General features: G+C 40.1%; 1 protein-coding gene across 4 annotated transcripts in view; it reads left to right on the forward strand.

The window, feature by feature from the left end:
* DOCK4 (dedicator of cytokinesis 4) overlaps nt 1-20,388 on the forward strand; it is a 485,368-nt gene that overhangs the window by 287,603 nt on the left and 177,377 nt on the right. For all 4 annotated transcript variants that reach the window (XM_033195053.1, XM_033195056.1, XM_033195057.1 and 1 more), the window contains exons 14-16: nt 11,241-11,365; nt 12,508-12,670; nt 17,326-17,432. In XM_033195053.1, the coding sequence (XP_033050944.1) occupies nt 11,241-11,365; nt 12,508-12,670; nt 17,326-17,432 (395 nt within the window). The remainder of the gene's footprint in view (nt 1-11,240; nt 11,366-12,507; nt 12,671-17,325; nt 17,433-20,388) is intronic.

The raw sequence follows: 20,388 nt of genomic DNA on the forward strand, positions 1-20,388 counted from the left end.
TTCTAAAATTCTGTGAAAGTCACAATTTTATGAGAGAATAGCCTTTTAAAAACTTTTGAAGTTTAAAACCAAAAAATAAAAAGTCTAATTGTCGTTTAGTAATGAACCACTAGAGTTCTAGAAATTTCATCCTGTCCTTAGGAACACAGGTATGACCAGCTGGGGTTATCTTCAAAAATCCTTGGTTCCGTCTATGCCTATCTATTTCTTTGTGTGTGTCTGGACCTCTTATTTTCTTTCTCTTTTCCTTTCTGTCTTGATCTTAATCTTTCTTTTTTTCTTTTTCTTTTGATCTTCTTTCCTCCCTCCTCCATCTTCTTTCCTTCTTCTCTTCCTCCCCCTCTTCTGTTTCCTCCCTCCTCAGAATAGGACTAAGCTACACGGGTTACTGTGGCTTACATTTAAAAGCTTTTTGACATATCCTCTTGTTTTTACAAATCAAGAAATGAGTTTTTTTAAGTCATGAATTTTATTATAAAAGGACCTCACTTGTGCTTGGTCTTCCGTAGAAACAAAGAACTTCTACCCTTTTGTCTACAGATAGAAGATGACGAATAGCATACTAAGTAGTAGTATTTCTTGGTGCTCCATACCTCACCCTCCACAACCAAGAAAAGGGAAAAACAATAGAAAGACCAAATAAAATAATCTTAAATTGTTGACAGTATTTGTTTTAAATGAGGTCTTCTAAACCACCGTTTAAATTCCATGTGTAAGTGCAAGCAAAGAAAGTTGTATCTGACAAGGCACCTGGCATAGCTATGAGACCCGATAATGAGATTGCTGTGAATAAAGACTTAAAATGACCAGTATTGCCCATTGCACCATTTTGTGATTGCTCTACTGAAATTCCTTTATGCAAGGAAGGCTGAAAGAACATCCTGTAAGTTTTCCTGAGATGATCTGACCTAGCTTAGGAACCTAGTCGGCCTGAGCATCTCATGGTACTGTTGTCGAAAATGACTGTTTATAGAACTGTTTACTTGGTGGCATGCTATTCTGTGGCTCTTACAACCATTCATGATTTCCTTCAGTTGCTATAAATAGCTGGTATTTCCTTTTCAACAACAACAACAAAAATTCATCCTACTGGAAAGCATATTGATGGACAAATCTAATATATAAAAGAAAAAAAATTTAGAGCAGAATGCAGCCAGCTGCTTGAAGAATTCCTCAGCTTGGTCTCTGGGCAGTATCATGGAGAAATGGAAAAATATAAATCAAGATGACACTTCACTGGCTGATTAATTGTCCAGGTTCTGCTGTGCTCATGCAGCTTTTGTGTGGCTTTAATGATGGACATGAACTTTCTGTGGAATAAGGCTCGCTTCTGTCCCTTTCTGGTACCACCTTGTAATGCAAAGTCTGTACTCTCCAGGAAAATTGTTCTTCCAGACATGTGTCTGTAGTGGAGGGGAGTACAAAAGAGATTTTTTAAAAGCACTTCCTTCTCTTTCTTTTTTCCCTTTCTTCCTCTGGCTTTTTAATCTTCTATAATAGGAAAGGGAGAGATGTATGTATTTCCTTAAACAACTGAAAGCAACTTTAAAACTCAGTTGAATTTTTTACACTGGGAAACATGCAGTCATTGTTTTGTTTTCCTTTGTTAATTTCAGACTTGTCAATTCATTCTCATCAGCGGCTCTAATGAAAACTTGAGCTGAAATCTTCCATGAGAAAATGTATGTGAACAATATTTCTGATGCCAATGTTACAATGACAGTCTGCAAGCATAATTTTTTTTTCATTGTCTAGATGTGGCCTTCAGAGTTAATTTGCATCTTTAGCATTCTGATAGGGGTCAAAACAGGTGAGGCACATGATTATACCAACAGGACCAAGTTTATGCACACAGTCACTGCCTCTCTGCAGAATGAATTATCTGCGATCCTGACAAGGACAAGAACATACACAAAACTCTTTTCAGTCACAGAATGTAATCAGTGCCAGACTCTTTTTGAAATGGGAAAAACATAGGCACAGCAATTCTCCACGGGTCTCACTATTGTACAGACAGGTCTCCTAGTGTGAGGAGTTGACCTGCCCATGTGCTTCTGAGTCATCATGAAGTCCTCTGGAGTATTCCTTGGTTAAGGTTCTGTCGCGCAGCACTTTATTTCTTAAGGTGTCAGACTTCCAACTGAGGAAGAACATTTTCTGTGAGACTCTGTCGCTGCCACCTCCAAGCCAAATACCTCTGGTTGAAGGAGTTCCACAATCTGGGCGAGAGAGCAGCAAATTATTTAAATCAGTGCTTTCCGGTAGGAACATCATTTGAACCATGAAGGTAATTTTAAATTTTTTAGTAGCCACTTTAAAAAAATGAGAATAAAAGAGGTGAAATTAATTTTAACCATATATGTTATTTAACCCAAAATATCCAAAATATTATCATTCTAATAGGTGATTCATATGAAAAACTACTGGTGAGTTATTTTACACTCTGTTTTCAAACTCAGTCTTTGAAAGCTGGCGAGTATCGTACATATACAGCATGTCTCTTTTCAGCAAGTCACATTTTAAGTGCTCCTTTGCCACAGGTGGCAGCAGTCACCCTGTTGGACAGCCCAGCTCTAAATATCTTAACAGACCCTATGCAAAGCAGGGCCTGGCCTGTTGCGGAGTATCAGGAAGGTCTAAGTTTCCATCCATCAGACATTCTGGAGCAAAGCTGGCTGATGTGTCAGGAATGTCATGGAAGATCTGACTGTCTTCCCTGCACCCCAAATGTCCATTCTTTACTCTGTGATTCTTTCCAGGCACAATTTTCTTTGTCTCCATCATGATTTCATAACAAGCTTTCATGCCTATACCCTGTTTCTAGAGACTTGTTCCCATATATCACTTGGTTCAACTGTCTTTCTTTGTTAGGGAACCCATCATTTATACATTTCAGTGCATTCACTTTTAGTAGGTCTGTGAAGCTCCTAACCCTAAAAAGTTTTTTTTTTCTTTTTCTTTTTTTTAAACAGGGTCTCCCTGTGTTACCCAGGCTGGAGTGTAGTAGTGCAATCACGGCTCACTATAGTCTCAGCCTTCTGGGCTCAAGTGATCCTCCTGCCTCAGCCTCTTGAATAACTGGGACCACAGCAGATGTGTCACCACACCCAGCTAATTTTTTATTATTTGGAGAAATGACATCTCCCTATGTTGCCCAGGCTGGTCTTGAACTCCTGGGCTCAAGCGATTCTCCTGCCTCAGCTTCCCAAAGTGCTGCGATTACAGGCATGAGCCACCATGCCCATCCCCTAAAAAGATTTAAGTTGAAAACACTGGAGTGATAGAGTTGAGATTTGGGGGCCAGTTTTAATAGTAATCTCAGGATTTATTTAAGTTTATTTTACAAATGTTATTCAAACCAATCCTCCTTTTTCTTTAGTCTATCATTGATGGGCATTTGGGTTGGTTCCAAGTCTTTGCTATTATAAATAGTGCTGCAATAAACAAATGTGTGCATGTGTCTTTATAGTTCAAATAAGTCAAATTTCTATTTGGTCAAAGTTGACTGAATAATGATTTACAGACTGGAGTAAGAAGAACGTTATAGAGAAGTTTATCTTATGTTTAAGAAAATAAACAATTTTGAAGGATATGAACAGACACTTCTCAAAAGAAGACAGTTATGCGGTCAAGAAACATGTAAAAAAAGCTCATTGTCACTGGTCATTAAAGAAATGCAAATCAAAACCACAATGAGATACATCTCACACCAGTTAGAATGGCGATCATTAATAAGTCAGGAAACAACAGATGCTGGTGAGGGTGTGGAGAAATAGGAACGCATTTAAATTAGTTCAACCATTGTGGAACACAGTGTGGCAATTCTTCAAGGATCTGGAACCAGAAATACCATTTGACCCACCAATCCCATTACTGGGTATATACCCAAAGGATTATAAATCATTCTGTTATAAAGATATATGCACACATTTGTTTATTGCTGCACTATTTATAATAGCAAAGACTTGGAACCAACCCAAATGCCCATCAATGACAGACTGGATAAAGAAAATGTGGCACATACACACCATGGAATACTATGCAGCCATAAAGAAGAATGAGTTCATATCCTTTGCAGGGACATGGATAAAGCTGGAAGCCATCATTCTCAGCAAACTAACACAGGAACACCATATGTTCTCACTCCTATGTGGGAGTTGGACAATGAGAACACATGTACACAGGGAGGGGAACTTCACACACTGGGGCCTGTAGGGGGTGGGGGGCAAGGGGAGGGAGAGCATTAGGACCAATACCTAATGCATCCGGGGCTTAAAACCTAGATGACAGGTTGGTAGGCACAGCAAACCACCATGGCACATGTATACCCGTGTATCAAACCTGCATGTTTGTACATGCATCCCAGAACTTAAAGCAAAATAAAAACAAAAATATAAAAAATAAATAGAAGTCACTTTGAGAAAAAAAAAAAGAAGTACGCAATTTCATTATTTTAAATATAAATTCTTTTTTGTTTTTTCAATTTGAGATGGAGTCTCACTCTGTCGTCTGGGCTGGAGTGCAGTGGCACGATCTCCGCTCACTGCAAGCTCCGCCTTCCGGGTTCACACCATTCTCCTGCCTCAGCCTCCCTAGTTGCTGGGACTACAGGTGCCTGCCACCACGCCAGGCTGATTTTTTATATTTTTAGTAGAGATGGGGTTTCACCGTGTTAGCCAGGATGGTCTCGATCTCCTGACCTCATGATCCACCCGTCTCAGCCTCCCAAAGTGATGGGATTACAGGCATGAGTCACTGTGCCTGGCCAATATAAATATTCCTTACTATGTACTGATAGAGAAATACACATCAAAAGATAAAATTGAAACAGCAGTAAGCCTTCTTTTGGAGAAAGTAGATGTGCACTAGTAAGATTTGATCTTCCTTAAAAATATATCCTAAATCTGGCTGGGCATGGTGGTGCACGTCTGTAATCCCAGCACTTTGGGAGACCACAGAGGGTTGATTGCTTGACCTCAGTTGTTCAAGACCAGCCTGGACAACGTGGCAAAACCCTGCCTTTTCAAAAAATACAAAAATTAGACATGGTGGCATGCGCCTGCAGTCCCAGCTACTCAGGAGGCTGAGGCGACAGAATTGTGTGAGCCCAGCAGGTTGAAGCTACAATGAGCTGAGGTCATGCTATTGCACTCCAGCCTAGGAGACAGTGAGACTCTGTATCAAAATATACATTGATATATATAATGTATCTGTATATATCCTAAACCTAACCAAAGCTTACCACCCTTCAGCCCTAGTCACTGGGCCCCCACACCACTTATCTTAGGCCTGAACCCTGATTTGCGAGGAGATGGTGGTCTTTCAACCAATGAATGCCACAGTGACTGAAGAGAGAGAGGAGCTGAGACTCTAATGTGTCACCCTGAAGTTATATCCCAGCCCTAGATTAGACAGAGGGAGGGGCTGATACCTCTCAAATTATGAAGCTTACAGTCCCCACCACCCCAAGAGTATAGGACTTCCCCCAATGGGCTGCCAGATCTCCACGCATTGTCCCAGAGTGGGATGGCAACAGGGAACCACATTTTTCCATGCTCTTGCCTCTGTGCAAAACTGTCTGGAGAGCCCATTGTGGTGCTGTATCATGTGCCCTTGCTTGCTTAATTGTCATAAACAAAACATAAAAAGCTACCTCCCAAAAGAGTTCAATATCTCATAGTACTCTTTTAAAAACAAAGCAAAACAAAAGTGAGAATGACAGACAGAAAATAGAGAAAACCTGATGGGTTTTACTCAAGTGTATCTTGTGTGAAAAACTGGAAATATAATATTAGTTAATTTTTCAGCCTATCCATATGTTTGCCCTGTCTGTGCTCTGCTTCAGTCTCCAGTTACCTGTGAGTCCTGCTCCCATTCCTTCCTCCTCCTTGAAGGTGTCATGAAGTGACAGAAACTTGGATATGGAAGACACATTGTATTAGTTTCCTATAGGCGCTATAATAGGGTGGCTTCACATACATTTATTATGTTATAGTTCTGGAGGTTACAGGATGAGCTAGTCTCACTGAACTAAAATCAAGGTGTGATCAGGACTGCATTTCTTCTGATGCCTCTAGGGTAGAATCCACTTCCTTGCCTTTTCCAGCTTGTGGAAGCTGCCTGCACTCCTTGGCTCAGATCCAAGTCATTCCAGCCTCTGTGTTCCTCGTCATATCCCCTTCTCTAATTCTGACCCTTTCCCCTCCCTTTTTCAAGGACCCTGTGATTATATTGGACCCACCCTGTTAATCCAAGAAAATCCCCCTATCTCAAGATCATTAATTTAATCACATCTGCAAGGTAACATACTCATAGGTTCCAGGGATTGGGACCTAGGCATCTTTGGGGAGGGGGTATTAACCTGCCTTTCACACAGCCCAGCCATGTGTCTAGTGCATGCATTCCTCTTCATGGTTCCTAGTGGTGGTTTTCTGGCTCATACTTGAATATTTGTATTGACCAAGAACACATCATCACATTGTCTCTCAAAATGACATGTTGGACCAGTTTCCCTTTCTGCATGGAACTTCAACATTTTAAAATTCAGTTAATTTTATTGTCTACATCTTCCTTCTTGTGATGGGTTCTGAGTCCTTTCTTCATATTGTTTATGATCTGGATGATACCATTTGTGTCTGTCTCTGTCTTGTAAAGATGGTCCCTAGAACTGTAATCAGTATTTAAAAACTGGTCTGACAAATGCGAAGCAACACAGGACTACTCCCTTCCTTGCTCAAGTCACTTCTCCTGACAAAGGCTGAATTGCAGTGGCTTATTTGATGGCCGTTCTCACGGCATGGAATTACAGGTTTTCAGAGGTAATGTGGGGTCACCGATAATACCGAGGGCACCTTTCTTAATCCCTACGCTTTCATTTCCTCATCTGCAAAATGGAAATGATAGTGCCTTTTTTATAAAGTTGATATGATAATTGAATGAGATGTTCTACTTCTAGCATTTTGCAAAGTACCCAGCACATAGTAGGTACTCAATAAAGTGTACCACTGCTGCTGTTGCTACTAGGACTCTTACTACTGCCATCATCATTAACAACATCATCAACGATAATCTGAGTTCACAAAAAACCTAAGTCATTTACACATTTTCTTTTTTTTTTTTTTTTTTTTAAAAACTAAAGGGCAGGAAATTTTATTTGGTTCCATAACTCTTAACAAATATCCAGTGTGTGTGTGTGTGTGTATATGCAATACACACACACACATATATATGTGTGTGTATATATATGTGTGTGTATATGTGTGTATATATATGTGTGTATATATATATTATATATATATATATAAAAAATAAAGCTGCTGGGATGGTGTACAGTGCTTTACATGCTGTGGTGATCATGCACTATATGCCTTTATCCAAGGCATTCCTAAGACAGAAACAAGGATTACAGTTGGAAACTCTTACCCGTCTAGGTACTGATGGGTAAGATGGAAACTTACCCAGCTGATGGAAGCTCTTACCCATCTAGGTCAAGCTGTTAATGGACCCATTTGACTGCAAGTCACTGAACTCTTGAGTTTGTTCCCACTTTTATGACCTTATCTTTGTCTTGTCTACAGTGGTATTTTGAAAGGCCTTTATATGTGTAAAGGCTCCCTAGCCAGCAGGCCTGCTAAAGAGAAAGAAAGTGTGGTGCACATCAAATTTTCAGAGTAATAAATTTGAGAGGTACAAGGTGTTAATAAACATTGTCAGGGAAATAGCTTTTCACACGGGTGTTATGACTCCTTTTTATACTGACTTGATGGTTTCTCTCTTAATTACCCAAGATGCTTTCTGAACACCATTTGGACTCATGAGTTTTCTCCAGAGTCAGCCTCAAATGTATTGATTTTAATTAGCACTTGTTTCAATTTGATCCTTCTGCATATTTTGGCAAAACGTGGCACCTTGCAGAATTGGAACATAAGCAAGCTGTAAAATTCCTGGGAGAGGCACATGGAGAATGTCATCCAGGAGAAGTGTTCTTCTTGTCGTGTATTCTCTTTTCAAAGAAATCTGGTTTTAGTCTAAAAGATTTGCAAAAGATAATGGGGTTACAGGGATAGTGACAGTTAAAGAACAGAAAATTAAAGCGTATGTATAAGGAGTTTGATTTTGTAAACGTGTTATTTTCAGGAGGTTCTTTTGTAAGACATAGAAACAGCATGATATAACAAAGTAGTGTTGTCTCTCCTACCACCTCTCCTGTCCCCACCTTTACCCTATTCTCATTTTAATAACAAAAACCTGAGACCCAGAGGGTTCTATATCCTGTATAGACTGATGTCACACACCGTAGCAGTAGCAGAGACTAGAACCTGTATCTCCTTATTCTGATTGTCCTGTGAACCTACTGCCTTTAGTGTATTTGAATTCAGAATCTCTTTTGTGAAGAAGAGTTAGGAGAATCCAGCTATGTTATGAACTACACAGCCCTTGGGGATTGGCCTGAGAAGCTAACGCCCTTTGGAACCTTACTCCTTTGTGAAACACACCGTAGCCTACTCAGGGCGCTCATCTTCTCATGGGGCCTTCTCTCATTACCCTGTTGAAAATGTTAACTCTCCCTCCATCCCCATTCAATATTTTGTATCCTCCTCCTCACTTTTATCCACAGTGTCTATTATCACTTAGCATGTTATATATTTTACTTATTTATTTATTTTTAAGGAGTTACCCCTACTAGAATCAAGACTCTGGGGAAATAATTTTTGCTGTATTCACTACTGAATCTTCCTGGCTTATAATAATAGTATCTAGCACACAGGAGATGCTCAAGAAACATTCATTGAATAAATACAGTACATAAAAAAAGAATTTTGTGATGCTGGCAGTACAGCCCTCATTTTCCCTCCTTTGGGCCTAGCCTGCAGACAGAGGGAAACAGGTTACCTTGCAAACCTCCCTTATCACCTCTTGCCTTTGCTGGAGTCTGAGGGGCCCTGTCCTTTTAGCAGATAACAGTGGAAAGCACCTTCCCAAGAAACACTTACTCTTTATTTTGCAGGACAGTTAATCCCTGTGTGGTTTGGACAAGCTAATTACTCATTATGAGAAATTCCTAAGGTAAAAACCCCTGTAGCTGCACTTCCCATTAGTCAGTGTAGGTTTTACAGTCTATTTGTAAGCAGAGCTACTTACAATGTGTCACTTGCTCCAAGAAGCAAAAGAATTCTGCTGTTTTTAGCCAATATATTTTGCTCTAAAGTATCTTGATTTGAGTGTTGTTTTTTCACCTGCCAGATCTGTTCATGGAAACATTATTGTCAAGAATTTCCTCCCAAACCTCTTGTTAAACTAGTGTGTGCAGACCATTGTGTGTACCAGACCTATTTTTTGTTTGTTGAAGTCAGTTGATTCAGGGGACAAATTTTGGGGGTTTGCTGTTGATTCTATAATGGAATTGTTAAATAAATAACATTAAATGTGGCAGTACAGAATACATGTAGTAAAGTGAAATGGGTTATAAAAAGTCTAATAAACATAAAATGTACTGGGCCATTCTCTAAAAATTAATAAAGGAAATAGTTAAAACAGAAAACTTTCAGAACACACCAATACAATGTTTAAAGTGTTGAATGTGTTGCTTTTCTCCTGGACTTTAAGTTCATTGCCTTCCCAAGTTGGTTTGTATGAGCTGTATAAGAGTACTAGAAATTCATAAGCCAGAGACCTCTGTGTTGTTTCCACTAATGTATGTTTTATATGCATTTTATATACACCCTTTGTAAAGAGTGACTAAGATGTAATTCTTTTTAGAACTTAGTTAGTTTTTCTGTTTTATGGCCCACCTGTGTCCTTGTCAGCCTAGGTCATTTGCAAATGATGCCATCATAAAAAGTTGGTCTTTATGGAGGAAGATGATCAGGTACACTGATAATCTCCCATGGTCCATGGTATTGAGGAACTAGGGTACTTCCTTGTCCACACTTTGATGAAGAAGTTTTATAAAACTCCTAATTGTAGACATAGTTGTATGGTTATTTTACTTTCTAGTAATTTGCTTTCTTATGGGGAAATTTTTTATTAGAAAACAGAGTATTCAAGGTCAGGAGATTGAGACCATCCTGGCTAACAATGTGAAACCCCATCTCTACTAAAAATACAAAATATTAGCCAGGCCTGGTGGCAGGCACCTGTAGTCCCAGCTACTCCGGAGGCTGAGGATGACGGGAACCCAGGAGGCAGAGCTTGCAGTGAGCCAAGATTGCGCCACTGCACTCCAGCCTGGGCAACAGAGCGAGACCCCCCCTTTTTTTTTCTCAAAAAAAGAAAAAGAGAAAAGAAAACAGTATTACTTTTGATTTTTTTCAAGTGTCTGAAATCTGTTAAGTAAAAGTAAATTCGACCTTGCCATCTCACCATTTACCTTTAAAGACTTTCTAGTTGTGCTTTGTTGACTTATTTCTCACTTCTCTATGCATTCATTATTTCCCCCTAGTTTAATTCTTGTAAGAGAGGTAAAAGCATGCTGTTAGCACATTTGCCTAAGTTTGCTAGTTGGCATCAAATTTCTCTTTTTATATCTTGCAATAATAAGAAAGGGTTGAGATTTTTAAAAACTCAAGTTTTATAAATCACCAGTAGAGAAGAAATCGACAGTATATATGCACATAGGATGTGTCCATTGGAATATAGGGCCTTTCTCATTTGTTTTATAGCTGGATGGTATGAAATATTAAGCTGAGTTTGTTTGTATGACTGAATTATTCTACATCTGTGTTCATAAAATGCTAATCTGGATTCTTCCAGCAGTGAGATCATTTTGTCCATGAATTGTGGAAAAGATTTAAGTTGTAATTGTATCCTTTGCAGTTCTATTATTTTACTACATTTAGGTATTTCTTCTACCCTAAATTGCTATGTCTATAAAGTAATAAGACTGGTTTCTCTGAGCCACCCCCGCTAGGCTGTCATTTTACAATCACACCTCATAAATAAAATGAGGGAAATATTGAAAAATGGTGAGACTTGACAATACCTTCCTACTTGGCCCCAGTATTCGCCTCCTAGATATACAATTACAGCATTGCTAATTCAGAGTAGCAGAGGCTGGCTTTTATTCTTCTCAGATGTTGGCAGTGAGGGTGAGGACACTTTTATAAAATTAGAAAAATGCAAATATATTTGTACTTTTATATGTATGTATAACCGTATATTGTATAAAGTTTTCCTTGATATAGCGCTTTATTACATTTCCTAATATATATAACATGGTTTTAATTTTCCTTTCCTTATAGGTGAAATGAGGAATGATTTATACATCACTATTGAAAGGGGAGAATTTGAGAAAGGAGGGAAGAGCGTGGCCAGAAATGTGGAAGTTACGATGTTCATTGTAGACAGCAGTGGCCAAACCCTGAAGGTATGTTAATACTTGATATTTCCAGGTCAAACGAGTCTGTGTAATTGCTTTCACTTAATCTTTAATGTGATCAGTTATTTTCTGATTTGCAATCAGTTAATTTCTGATTTGCATTATTTTCTATCTTATTTTTCTCCTTCACCCCTGTGTAGTTTTCTTTTTCCTTTTTTTAAATTCACTAAAATTCCTTTCAGAAAAGAGAGCAGAAAAACGCAGTCTTCATGCTGAAGACAAGCCAGGAAAAAAAAACAGCAACAACTTTTACAGTTTGCTTAATTAATTGTGTCAATAATTTTCTTATAGCAGCTGTTACTTAAAAGCAGCTTTTTTTCCCTTTTTTTTTGAGACAGAATCTTACTCTGTCACCAGACTAGAGTGCAGTAGTACGATCTCCGCTCATTGCAACCTCCCCTTTCCAGGTTCAAGCAATTCTCGTACCTCAGCCCTTCAAGTAACTGCGATTACAGGCATGTGCCACCATGCCCAGCTAATTTTTGTATTTTCAGTAGAGACAGGGCTTCACCATGTTGGCCAGGCTGATCTCGAACTCCTCGCCTCAAGTGATCCTCTCGAGCCTTGTCTTCCCCAAGTGCTGAGATAAATGCAGCATAGTTTTAAAGCCATTTCATTATTTAATCCTATATATTTTCTTTCTGACCAAAATAGGCATGAAGACTAGGGTACTCCTTACTAATTGGGGTGAGAATAGCAGGTGTTTTTATGGAAGAAGTAGTTTTTATGAGCCCCTTCTTCATGGAGAAATACAGCTGCCCATTTAAATAAGAAGGTTGGTCCTGGGGCTTAGTGAGTCACCTACTAAGGCACAAAACAGGCTTTTGACTACTGCAGATTGGGAACTTTGCCATGTAGTTGAACTCCAAGTGGGGCATGCAGTCGACCATCTCCCACGTATCACCCAGGTCTACCCTTGGCACAGTAAATCCTTGGAGACCAGCATCAGAATTAAATAGATACACCCTGCTAAACAGCAACAGGTACAGAAACACACGGCAAAGGACCAGTGAGGTAATTTCCTATGAAGTGCTATTTGAGAGGCAGGCAGATAGAGCAAAGTGATTGCTCTGCCTTTTCAAAAGATCTTTAGATGAAGCTCTCTTTAACCTGTGTGTTCCCTTTGTTAGGATTTTATCTCCTTCGGCTCTGGGGAGCCACCAGCCAGTGAGTACCACTCCTTTGTGCTTTATCATAACAACAGCCCCAGGTGGTCTGAACTGCTGAAACTTCCCATTCCCGTGGATAAATTCCGGGGCGCACACATCCGCTTCGAGTTTCGGCATTGTTCCAGTAAGTATTTGGTGGCATTGACTGCCTGTCTGTCTTGTGCTGGAGTATCCTGCTTACTGGGCTGTCATGAAGATGTGGGTTAATCTTAAATTGATTACTTTTGTAAAAATCAGTTTGTTCCATTCTAGAAAGATTAGCCAGAAAGGGAAGGAACAGTGTTAAAAACTAAACTGATTCTGGTGGGCTCAGGCAATCCTAACCATTCAAGTGTCTCCAGGAGCTGATCCAGCTCTCACACAGATTGGGAAAACCCACTAGGACCTTTCATGGCATGTGAAGCCACTGGGAAAGCCTTTGGTCGGCTTAGATGCATATCTGATTTGTGTGTATCTGCATCACTGTACTCTCTCAGACAGTATTCAGATGAGAATCAAATAATGTTAGCTGGAAAAAGGCTTAGAAGTAACATGAAGTAATTGCCTCATTTTACAGATTTTTTTTTTTTTTTTTGAGACAAAGTCTCACTCTGTCGCCCAGGCTGGAATGCAGTGGCGCGATCTCAGCTCTCTGCAATCTCCGCCTCCCGGGCTCAAGCAATTCTCCTCTCTCAGCCTCCTGAGTAGCTGGGACTAAAGGTGCCCGCCACCACGCCTAGCTAATTTTTGTATTTTTATTAGAGATGGGGTTTCATCATATTGGTCAGGCTGGTCTCGAACTCCTGACCTCAGGTGACCTACCCGCTTTGGCCTCCTAAAGTACTGGGATTATAGGCATGAGCCCCCACACCCGGCCTCATTTTATCGATTTAAACAACCCAAGACATAGAACTGTTATAGGGTTTGTCCACATGGGCATTGCGATCCATAAAGTTATCGCTTCTCAGTGTTTCTATTTAAGTTTTTTTGCATTCATTACCACCCTCTCAAGCCCCATCTCTCTCCCCCAACTACCAGGAGTCCAGGAATCTTCTGATATTCCCTGTGTCCCTGAGGGTATCTTAGCACTGCCAATATACATTGTGACCAGAGAAGGTTCTGGCGAATCTAGCTTTGGGAGCAGTACAACAAATGAGAGATACAGGAGAATCACATTTTTGAAGAAGCAGCAGGCTCCTTTCCAGTCTGGAAGGAATAGGGGCTTTGCCAAAAGATTTGTGGTGACTTCACCTCAGTGCTGTTGTAATTTACCCAAGGTTCGGGCAGAGAAGAAGGACTTTATCTGTTGCTGGAATTATGGCATATTTCAGAATTGACTCAAGGAGCTTCATAAATTATGCTTGTGTGAATGTTGCTGAATGCAGGAAGAGAGCTAGTAGGGTCTTAAAATTCTTCCAAATTCCAAGAAGAGTTTCCTGTAAAGGACTTGAAGTAGGAAAACATAAAGGACTTACAATGGTGCTGTACTATTTGTTCCATCAATCTTTGTTATAAATTCTCCCTGGGGCCTAATATGAGGTTTGAGCTTTAAGGTAAGAAAAAGAGAAAATAACGGTGAAATAGTGGGGAAAGAGAGAAAGAGCATTTGGAGATAATTATTCTAATTCAGAACTTGGAAAGTAGAATAAAGGCTATTTTCAGTAAAATCTATTAGATCTCTACCTTCTTATCCCTGTACTTCAAAAATTGCTCATAGGTTTTTATTTCTTTTAATCTTCCTAATTAAAAGTCAGAAGAAACAGCCAAATGTAAAGAAGGAAAAAATCTTGATAATACCACAAACTATGAATAACCAATGCAATCGTTTTATAAAGTGGGCTTCCAAATATTTATCTGTGTGTTCATATCTTTATTCAGAAACATCAGTTTTTCATGAAACAAATATTTATTGAACTCCCACTATATGCCAGGCATTTTACTGGGTACTGGAGACACATCAGTGAGCACAAGAAAATAGCCCCTCTCACAGGGCTTTCATTCCAGAGAGGAAAGACAGATTTTAATAGCTGAGAAACTAAGTACATAATACATCAGACAGCAAGTGATGAAGTGCAGTGAAGATTTAAATTGCAGTTAGGGAGTAGGAAGTGATGGTACTGTGTTGCTGTTTTACATAGGGCTGTCAGGAAAGACTTCTCTTATAAGGACATGTGTTGGCAACAAACTAAAAGAAGTGAAGGCCTGAGCCATTGAGACTATTCTTTCTGGGGAAAGAAGATTCCAGGCAGAGAGGACAGTACAAAAGGCTTGATCTTGAAACATGCTTGGCATTTTCAAGGAATAGTGCGGGGACCAGGAAGGTAGCAGAGGCGCCAGATCTTGTATAGTCTTATTTCATGATGAGGACTGTGCATTTTATTTGAATTGAGAAGAACCACTAGAGGATTTGGAGCGAAGATAAGTCTGGCTACTTTATGGGATAATAGATTATAGGTAGTAAGGTTGGGAACAGAAAGACCATTTGGGAAGCTTTTCTTAGTCTTCCAAGTAAGAGATTTAAAGTGTTCTGCATTACGAGGGTAGTGGTTCAATTCTTTTTTACAGAATATTAACAGATCGGATATGAAAGAAGGAGAAAAGTCCAGAGTGACCCAAAGATGTCGGCCTGAGAATGAATGATCATTTAATTAAGTGGGGAAGACAACAGGAAGAACCTGTTTGGGGAACAAAAATCAAACATTGCATTTTAGACATGTTAAATCAGAGATGTTTATTAGACACTCAAGATGTCAAGTGGGCAGTTGAGTGACCTCCAGGTTGGAAACTTGGGAATGAGAACATATAGTTCAGTGGTTGGTCTACTGAGCCAGCACCGGGAGTTGGGGAGGATCCCTGAACTCTAGCATTTGCTGATTTCCATGGTGTGGATACTCCCATCATGGCCAGTTTCAAGCTTCCAACATGACATCACTGAATGTAGAACTGGGGAGAAATGTGCACTTTCAGCTCTTATGGGCCAGTATGATCCAGCTCCAGCACATCACTAATTTTGATGATTTCTAAGGTCCGAGACTGATTGGAGTTCCTAGGTAGTAAGTTTAGAGAGCAAAGGGGAGTCCAAGGATGGGTCTCTGGGGTACTCGCCATATTTAGAGCTGGGAGAATGAGAAGGAGGCGTTATAAATGACAATAAGAAGGACTATCTAGTAGGTTGAAGGCCAGTCCAGGAAGAATAGAATCCAGGAACTAAATGAAGGCAGTTTTTCAAGAGAGGATTGATCACATGTGTCAGGTGCCAGTGGTAGATCAAATAAGATAAGGACAAATAATTTGATTTGGCATCATGGAACTCATTGAACCTGACAAGTTGTTTTAGTGAATCTGTGGTGATAAACGTGAGTTAAAGAATGAGATGGAGGGGAAAGACGGGGAGTAATGGGTATAGACGAATCTTTGGAGAAGTTTTGCTATAAAGGATACAAGAGCTATGGTTGTGCATAGGAAGACTCAATGTCATCAAGATGTCAGTTGTTCTTAAATGAACCTATGGATTCAAGTTTCTGTACTATCATTGCTGTGGATATCTCTTCCCAGAGATCTTTGGTGTGATTTTTGCTTGACTTTTTAAAAAACATGAATTCTTTTTCCAGTTTCTCTATGGGGTTGAAATTAATGATTTTAAAAGAAAGTCCTTTGCTATAATCACATTTTCAGAGATGTCCTCATATTAGGGACCAGCACCAGCCAGACAAAATTACCGTTTTCTGCATTAGGCTCTACTTCCCTGTGTTTAAATGCCTGGAGCAATTAAATGCTGTGTTGCTAAACATCTTGTCCAAACTTCAGGATTACCATACCTAACTCCTCCAGCTCAGATCTCACTGCATCCGAAAGTTGCACTTTTCTGTTCAAGTATAATGTTCCACTCGTGAAAGAGTGACAATTCAGCCCTTAATAGGCTGCTGACCCTGGAGAACTCTCTTTCCATCTAAGTACAATGGGAGAGTCAAGTTAACCAAACAAGGTTCTGTTAATGCTTTCTTCATTTTGGGGGTGGGGGGGAAGCTTGGTGGAAAGAACTGGAATGGTACTTAAGGGATCTACAACAAGTTACGGAATATCTATGACCTCAATTTCCCTATTTATAAATAATTGCTAATGATCCTTGCCTTTTCTAGCTATTGTAATTCTTAATTAGGCATCTGAAAACCTCATCGCCTCATTTCCGGTTTCCACAGTAGTGAGCCCTTATTAAACTCTAGGTTTAATATTCATATTGGCTTTCAACATGCCTAACTTATTCCAAGGAGGTAACTGCAACAGGACTTACTTTCCTTAAATGTGTGGATATAGGGAAAGAAGTTATGTCATGGACCGGGGTAGAGCTTAGAGATTCCCTTTCGATGGTTAGTAATCAAAACAAAGCATTTCACTTTCATTCATTCACTTGTTCATTCATTTAACGTATATTTATTGAGCACCTACTATGTTCCTAGCACTCTTTGAAACAATAACATAAAAGAGATAAGACCCCTGCCCTCAATGGGACCTAGGGGTAAAAAGAAGAAACAGGCAATCCACAAATTTTTAAAAAACAATTTCAGATAGTGACTCCCATAAAGAAAATTAGGCAAGAAATGTAAGTTGCAGATAAGGGGGCAGGAAGAGGGGATTAGAGGGTGACTGCTTTATAGAGATGGCCTATCAGAAAAGCTGTGCTCCATTGTGTAGTGGGAACTGTTGTGTATGGGTTATATTTCTCAATGATTATGCTTCTTGACAAGCTACGTACCTGAACATAGATATGCTTAAGTAAGCCAGTAATTTTGTTTTTTACAGCAAAGGAGAAAGGAGAGAAGAAGTTGTTTGGGTTTTCTTTTGTCCCTCTGATGCAAGAAGATGGTAGGACTCTTCCAGATGGCACTCATGAGCTCATCGTGCATAAGGTAACATCAGTCAGATGGTGGCGATGGGCAGTAAAAAATAGTGCTGAAATAGCACCTCACTATCTTATCATTTTGAAAAGAGAAAAAAAAGTAACTGAAAAGAATACTCTTGTAAGATTGCTCTCAGGGAGAATATCTTTTTGAAAGTATTGTTTCTATATTCTGTCATATTCTAGAATATATTTTAGAGATGATTTATTTTTTCATCCTAATTTAGGGGTGGATATTTGGGTAAATCTGTGTATTGTTCTTAAAGTTCTTTCCATTGCTGTGGTAGGGTTAAGTAAACCTTACAAATAACTTTTTAAATACTACAGTACGCACTTTCTTATCTAGGTCTATATATCCCCAGAAGTAAATTTAGCAAGGTCAGCATTATTATTTTGTCTGCTGTTGTTACTTAGCAAGCAGAGAAGTGGCTGTATTTCATCATGACAACTTTAGCAGTTCTTGTAAATCAAGAATTGTCATAAAAAACATTTGGAACAAAGTGTATTGTAGTAGGCAACAAAAAGAAAACTTGCAAAGGAGGAACCTCTTGTAATTATCTGAGAATACTAGTAATAATGAACTGTAGGGTAAAAAATGTATTTTTAAATGCACAGGCAATTTTCTCCAAAATATTCCTCCTTTGCCTTTCTCCATTTCTGTAACTGTGTAATAGCTAGGCCCTTATCAACTCTCACCCTATGATAACTGGTCCTGCTGACCTGGGTATTGTCTCCCTGTAGCCCAGACATTAGGGTCACTCATCTAAGGAGCAGATCCAGACATGTGACTTCCCAGCTTAAGACCCATTCAAAAGCTTCTTGCTGAGAGACTAAATCCCAGGCATCTCAGGGCGTGCCAACCTTCTACCTCCCTACTGCCTCACTCCTTTCCACTTCTGGCCTCTTGATGCTGCAACCACATCCAGCACTTTATAGTTCTTCACCCTCTGCTGCTGGCTCTTTCTGCTCTTCCCTGCCCTTGTGGCTCCTGGAGTCAGCCTTCCCCTGCCTCTCCCTCTGAGTATCTTCTGATCGTTCCCGGAGACTCATCTGGGCCACACCCTCCCTCAGGAACTATCCCCTGCTTCCTGGCCCATCTCATATTCTCAGCTGGCCAGTTGCCCTTCCCTGAGCTCCCTGCTATCTACACACATCTCTTAGCATTGTTCTCATCACACTGTTCCAGAACTATCTGTTGATCCCTCAGCTTACCCCGTTAGATTTATGAGCTCCTTGAGAACAACAGCTATGTAGAGGGATTCTGGCCTGTGCTAGATGTTCAGTGAAGATTATTGAATGAATAGGAGATTACAAGCAAAAACTTTCTTTGGATTGCTAGTCAAATGAGAGGCAATATTATAACACACCTGGTATTTTCTTTTTTTTTTTTTTTTTTTTGAGATGGAGTCTTGTTCTGTCACCCAGGCTAGAGTGCAGTGGTGAGATCTCAGCTCACTGCAAGCTCCGCCTCCCAGGTTCACACCATTCTCCTGCCTCAGCCTCCCGAGTAGCTGGGACAACAGGTGCCCGCCACCACACCCGGCTAATTTTTGTATTTTTAGTAGAGACGGGGTTTCACCATGTTAGCCAGGATGGTCTCAATCTCCTGACCTCGTGATGGGCCCACCTCGGCCTCCCAAAGTGCTGGGATTACGGGCATGAGCCACCGCGCCCGGCCCACACCTGGTATTTTCTATTTTTATAGAATGTATATTTCAGTGTCTATTTCTTTAATCATTCATTTTCTGTTATTTGTTCAACATGTTTATTGACCACAGACTACAGCCAGGTACTGTTCTAGGTGCTGAGAAAATAGTGGCAAACAAGACAGCCAAATCCTTCTGTTTCTGGCCTTTACATTCTCTCTTCATAAAGTAATCTAAAAGAGCTAACAAAGCTGACAGTGTTAAAATAGAAAGAAACAAAAATATTTTAAAGTGTAGTAACCAGAAAAGCAAACAGAGGAACTACATATACTAGACTGCAGGGATGATCTATTTATCTCAGCTGTAGGTCTGAGGCTCCCCGCTAAGATATATAACAGGCAATGTCTTGAGCTTCAATTTTCAAAAACGTAAATGGTACTTCATATAAATGTCTTTGTAGCCGGGCGCGGTGGCTCAAGCCTGTAATCCCAGCACTTTGGGAGGCCGAGGCGGGCGGATCACGAGGTCAGGAGAATGAGACCCTCCTGGCTAACACGGTGAAACCCCGTCTCTACTAAAAATACAAAAAACTAGCCGGGCGACGTGGCGGGCGCCTGTAGTCCCAGCTACTCGGAGGCTGAGGCGGGAGAATGGCGTAAACCCGGGAGGCGGAGCTTGCAGTGAGCCGAGATCGCGCCACTGCACTCCAGCCTGGGCGACACAGTGAGACTCCGTCTCAAAAAAAAAAAAAAAAAAAAAAAAAAAAAAAAAAAAAAAAAGTCTTTGTAACATTAAATCTTAGCTCAGAAAAGGTAAGGCTAAGATAATTAAGACTGAGCGCCCCATTTCCTAATGATATACAGAAGAATGAATCACTTGTATATAGCATATCCCGTTTGGACCCTCTCACCTATGGGTCTGCAGGTGTGTCTTTGGCAGTGCTAGGTTTCCAGTCAAGTCCTGGTTGACTTCTCTTCATGAGCATGAGCCATACCAAGATTCTCAGTTGCTGACTAGAGACATGCATATGCCTAAAATGCCAGAGGATAGGTAGCAGAGCTCGTTTCTCCACGTGAACATTTAGGAGTCAAACAGGTATTAATTCCTAGACAGAGGCCTGTCCAGGTGCCTGTAGTCAGGGCCAAAACTTTTCTCAAAAATAGGGACTTTGACTCAGTTGAAGCTCTTCCACAAAAATTGACTTAGTACTAAGAATCCTCATCCATAAAGGGGAACTTATTTGAGCATGAAAAATGTGTCCTCGACCACAAAAGAAACTCAGTATGGTATGTGTAGGCTGTCTAATTTGGGGCAGACCTA

Source organism: Trachypithecus francoisi, unplaced genomic scaffold (genome assembly GCF_009764315.1).
Source record: "Trachypithecus francoisi isolate TF-2019V2 unplaced genomic scaffold, Tfra_2.0 Lachesis_group4, whole genome shotgun sequence".
Lineage (NCBI taxonomy): Eukaryota > Metazoa > Chordata > Mammalia > Primates > Cercopithecidae > Trachypithecus > Trachypithecus francoisi.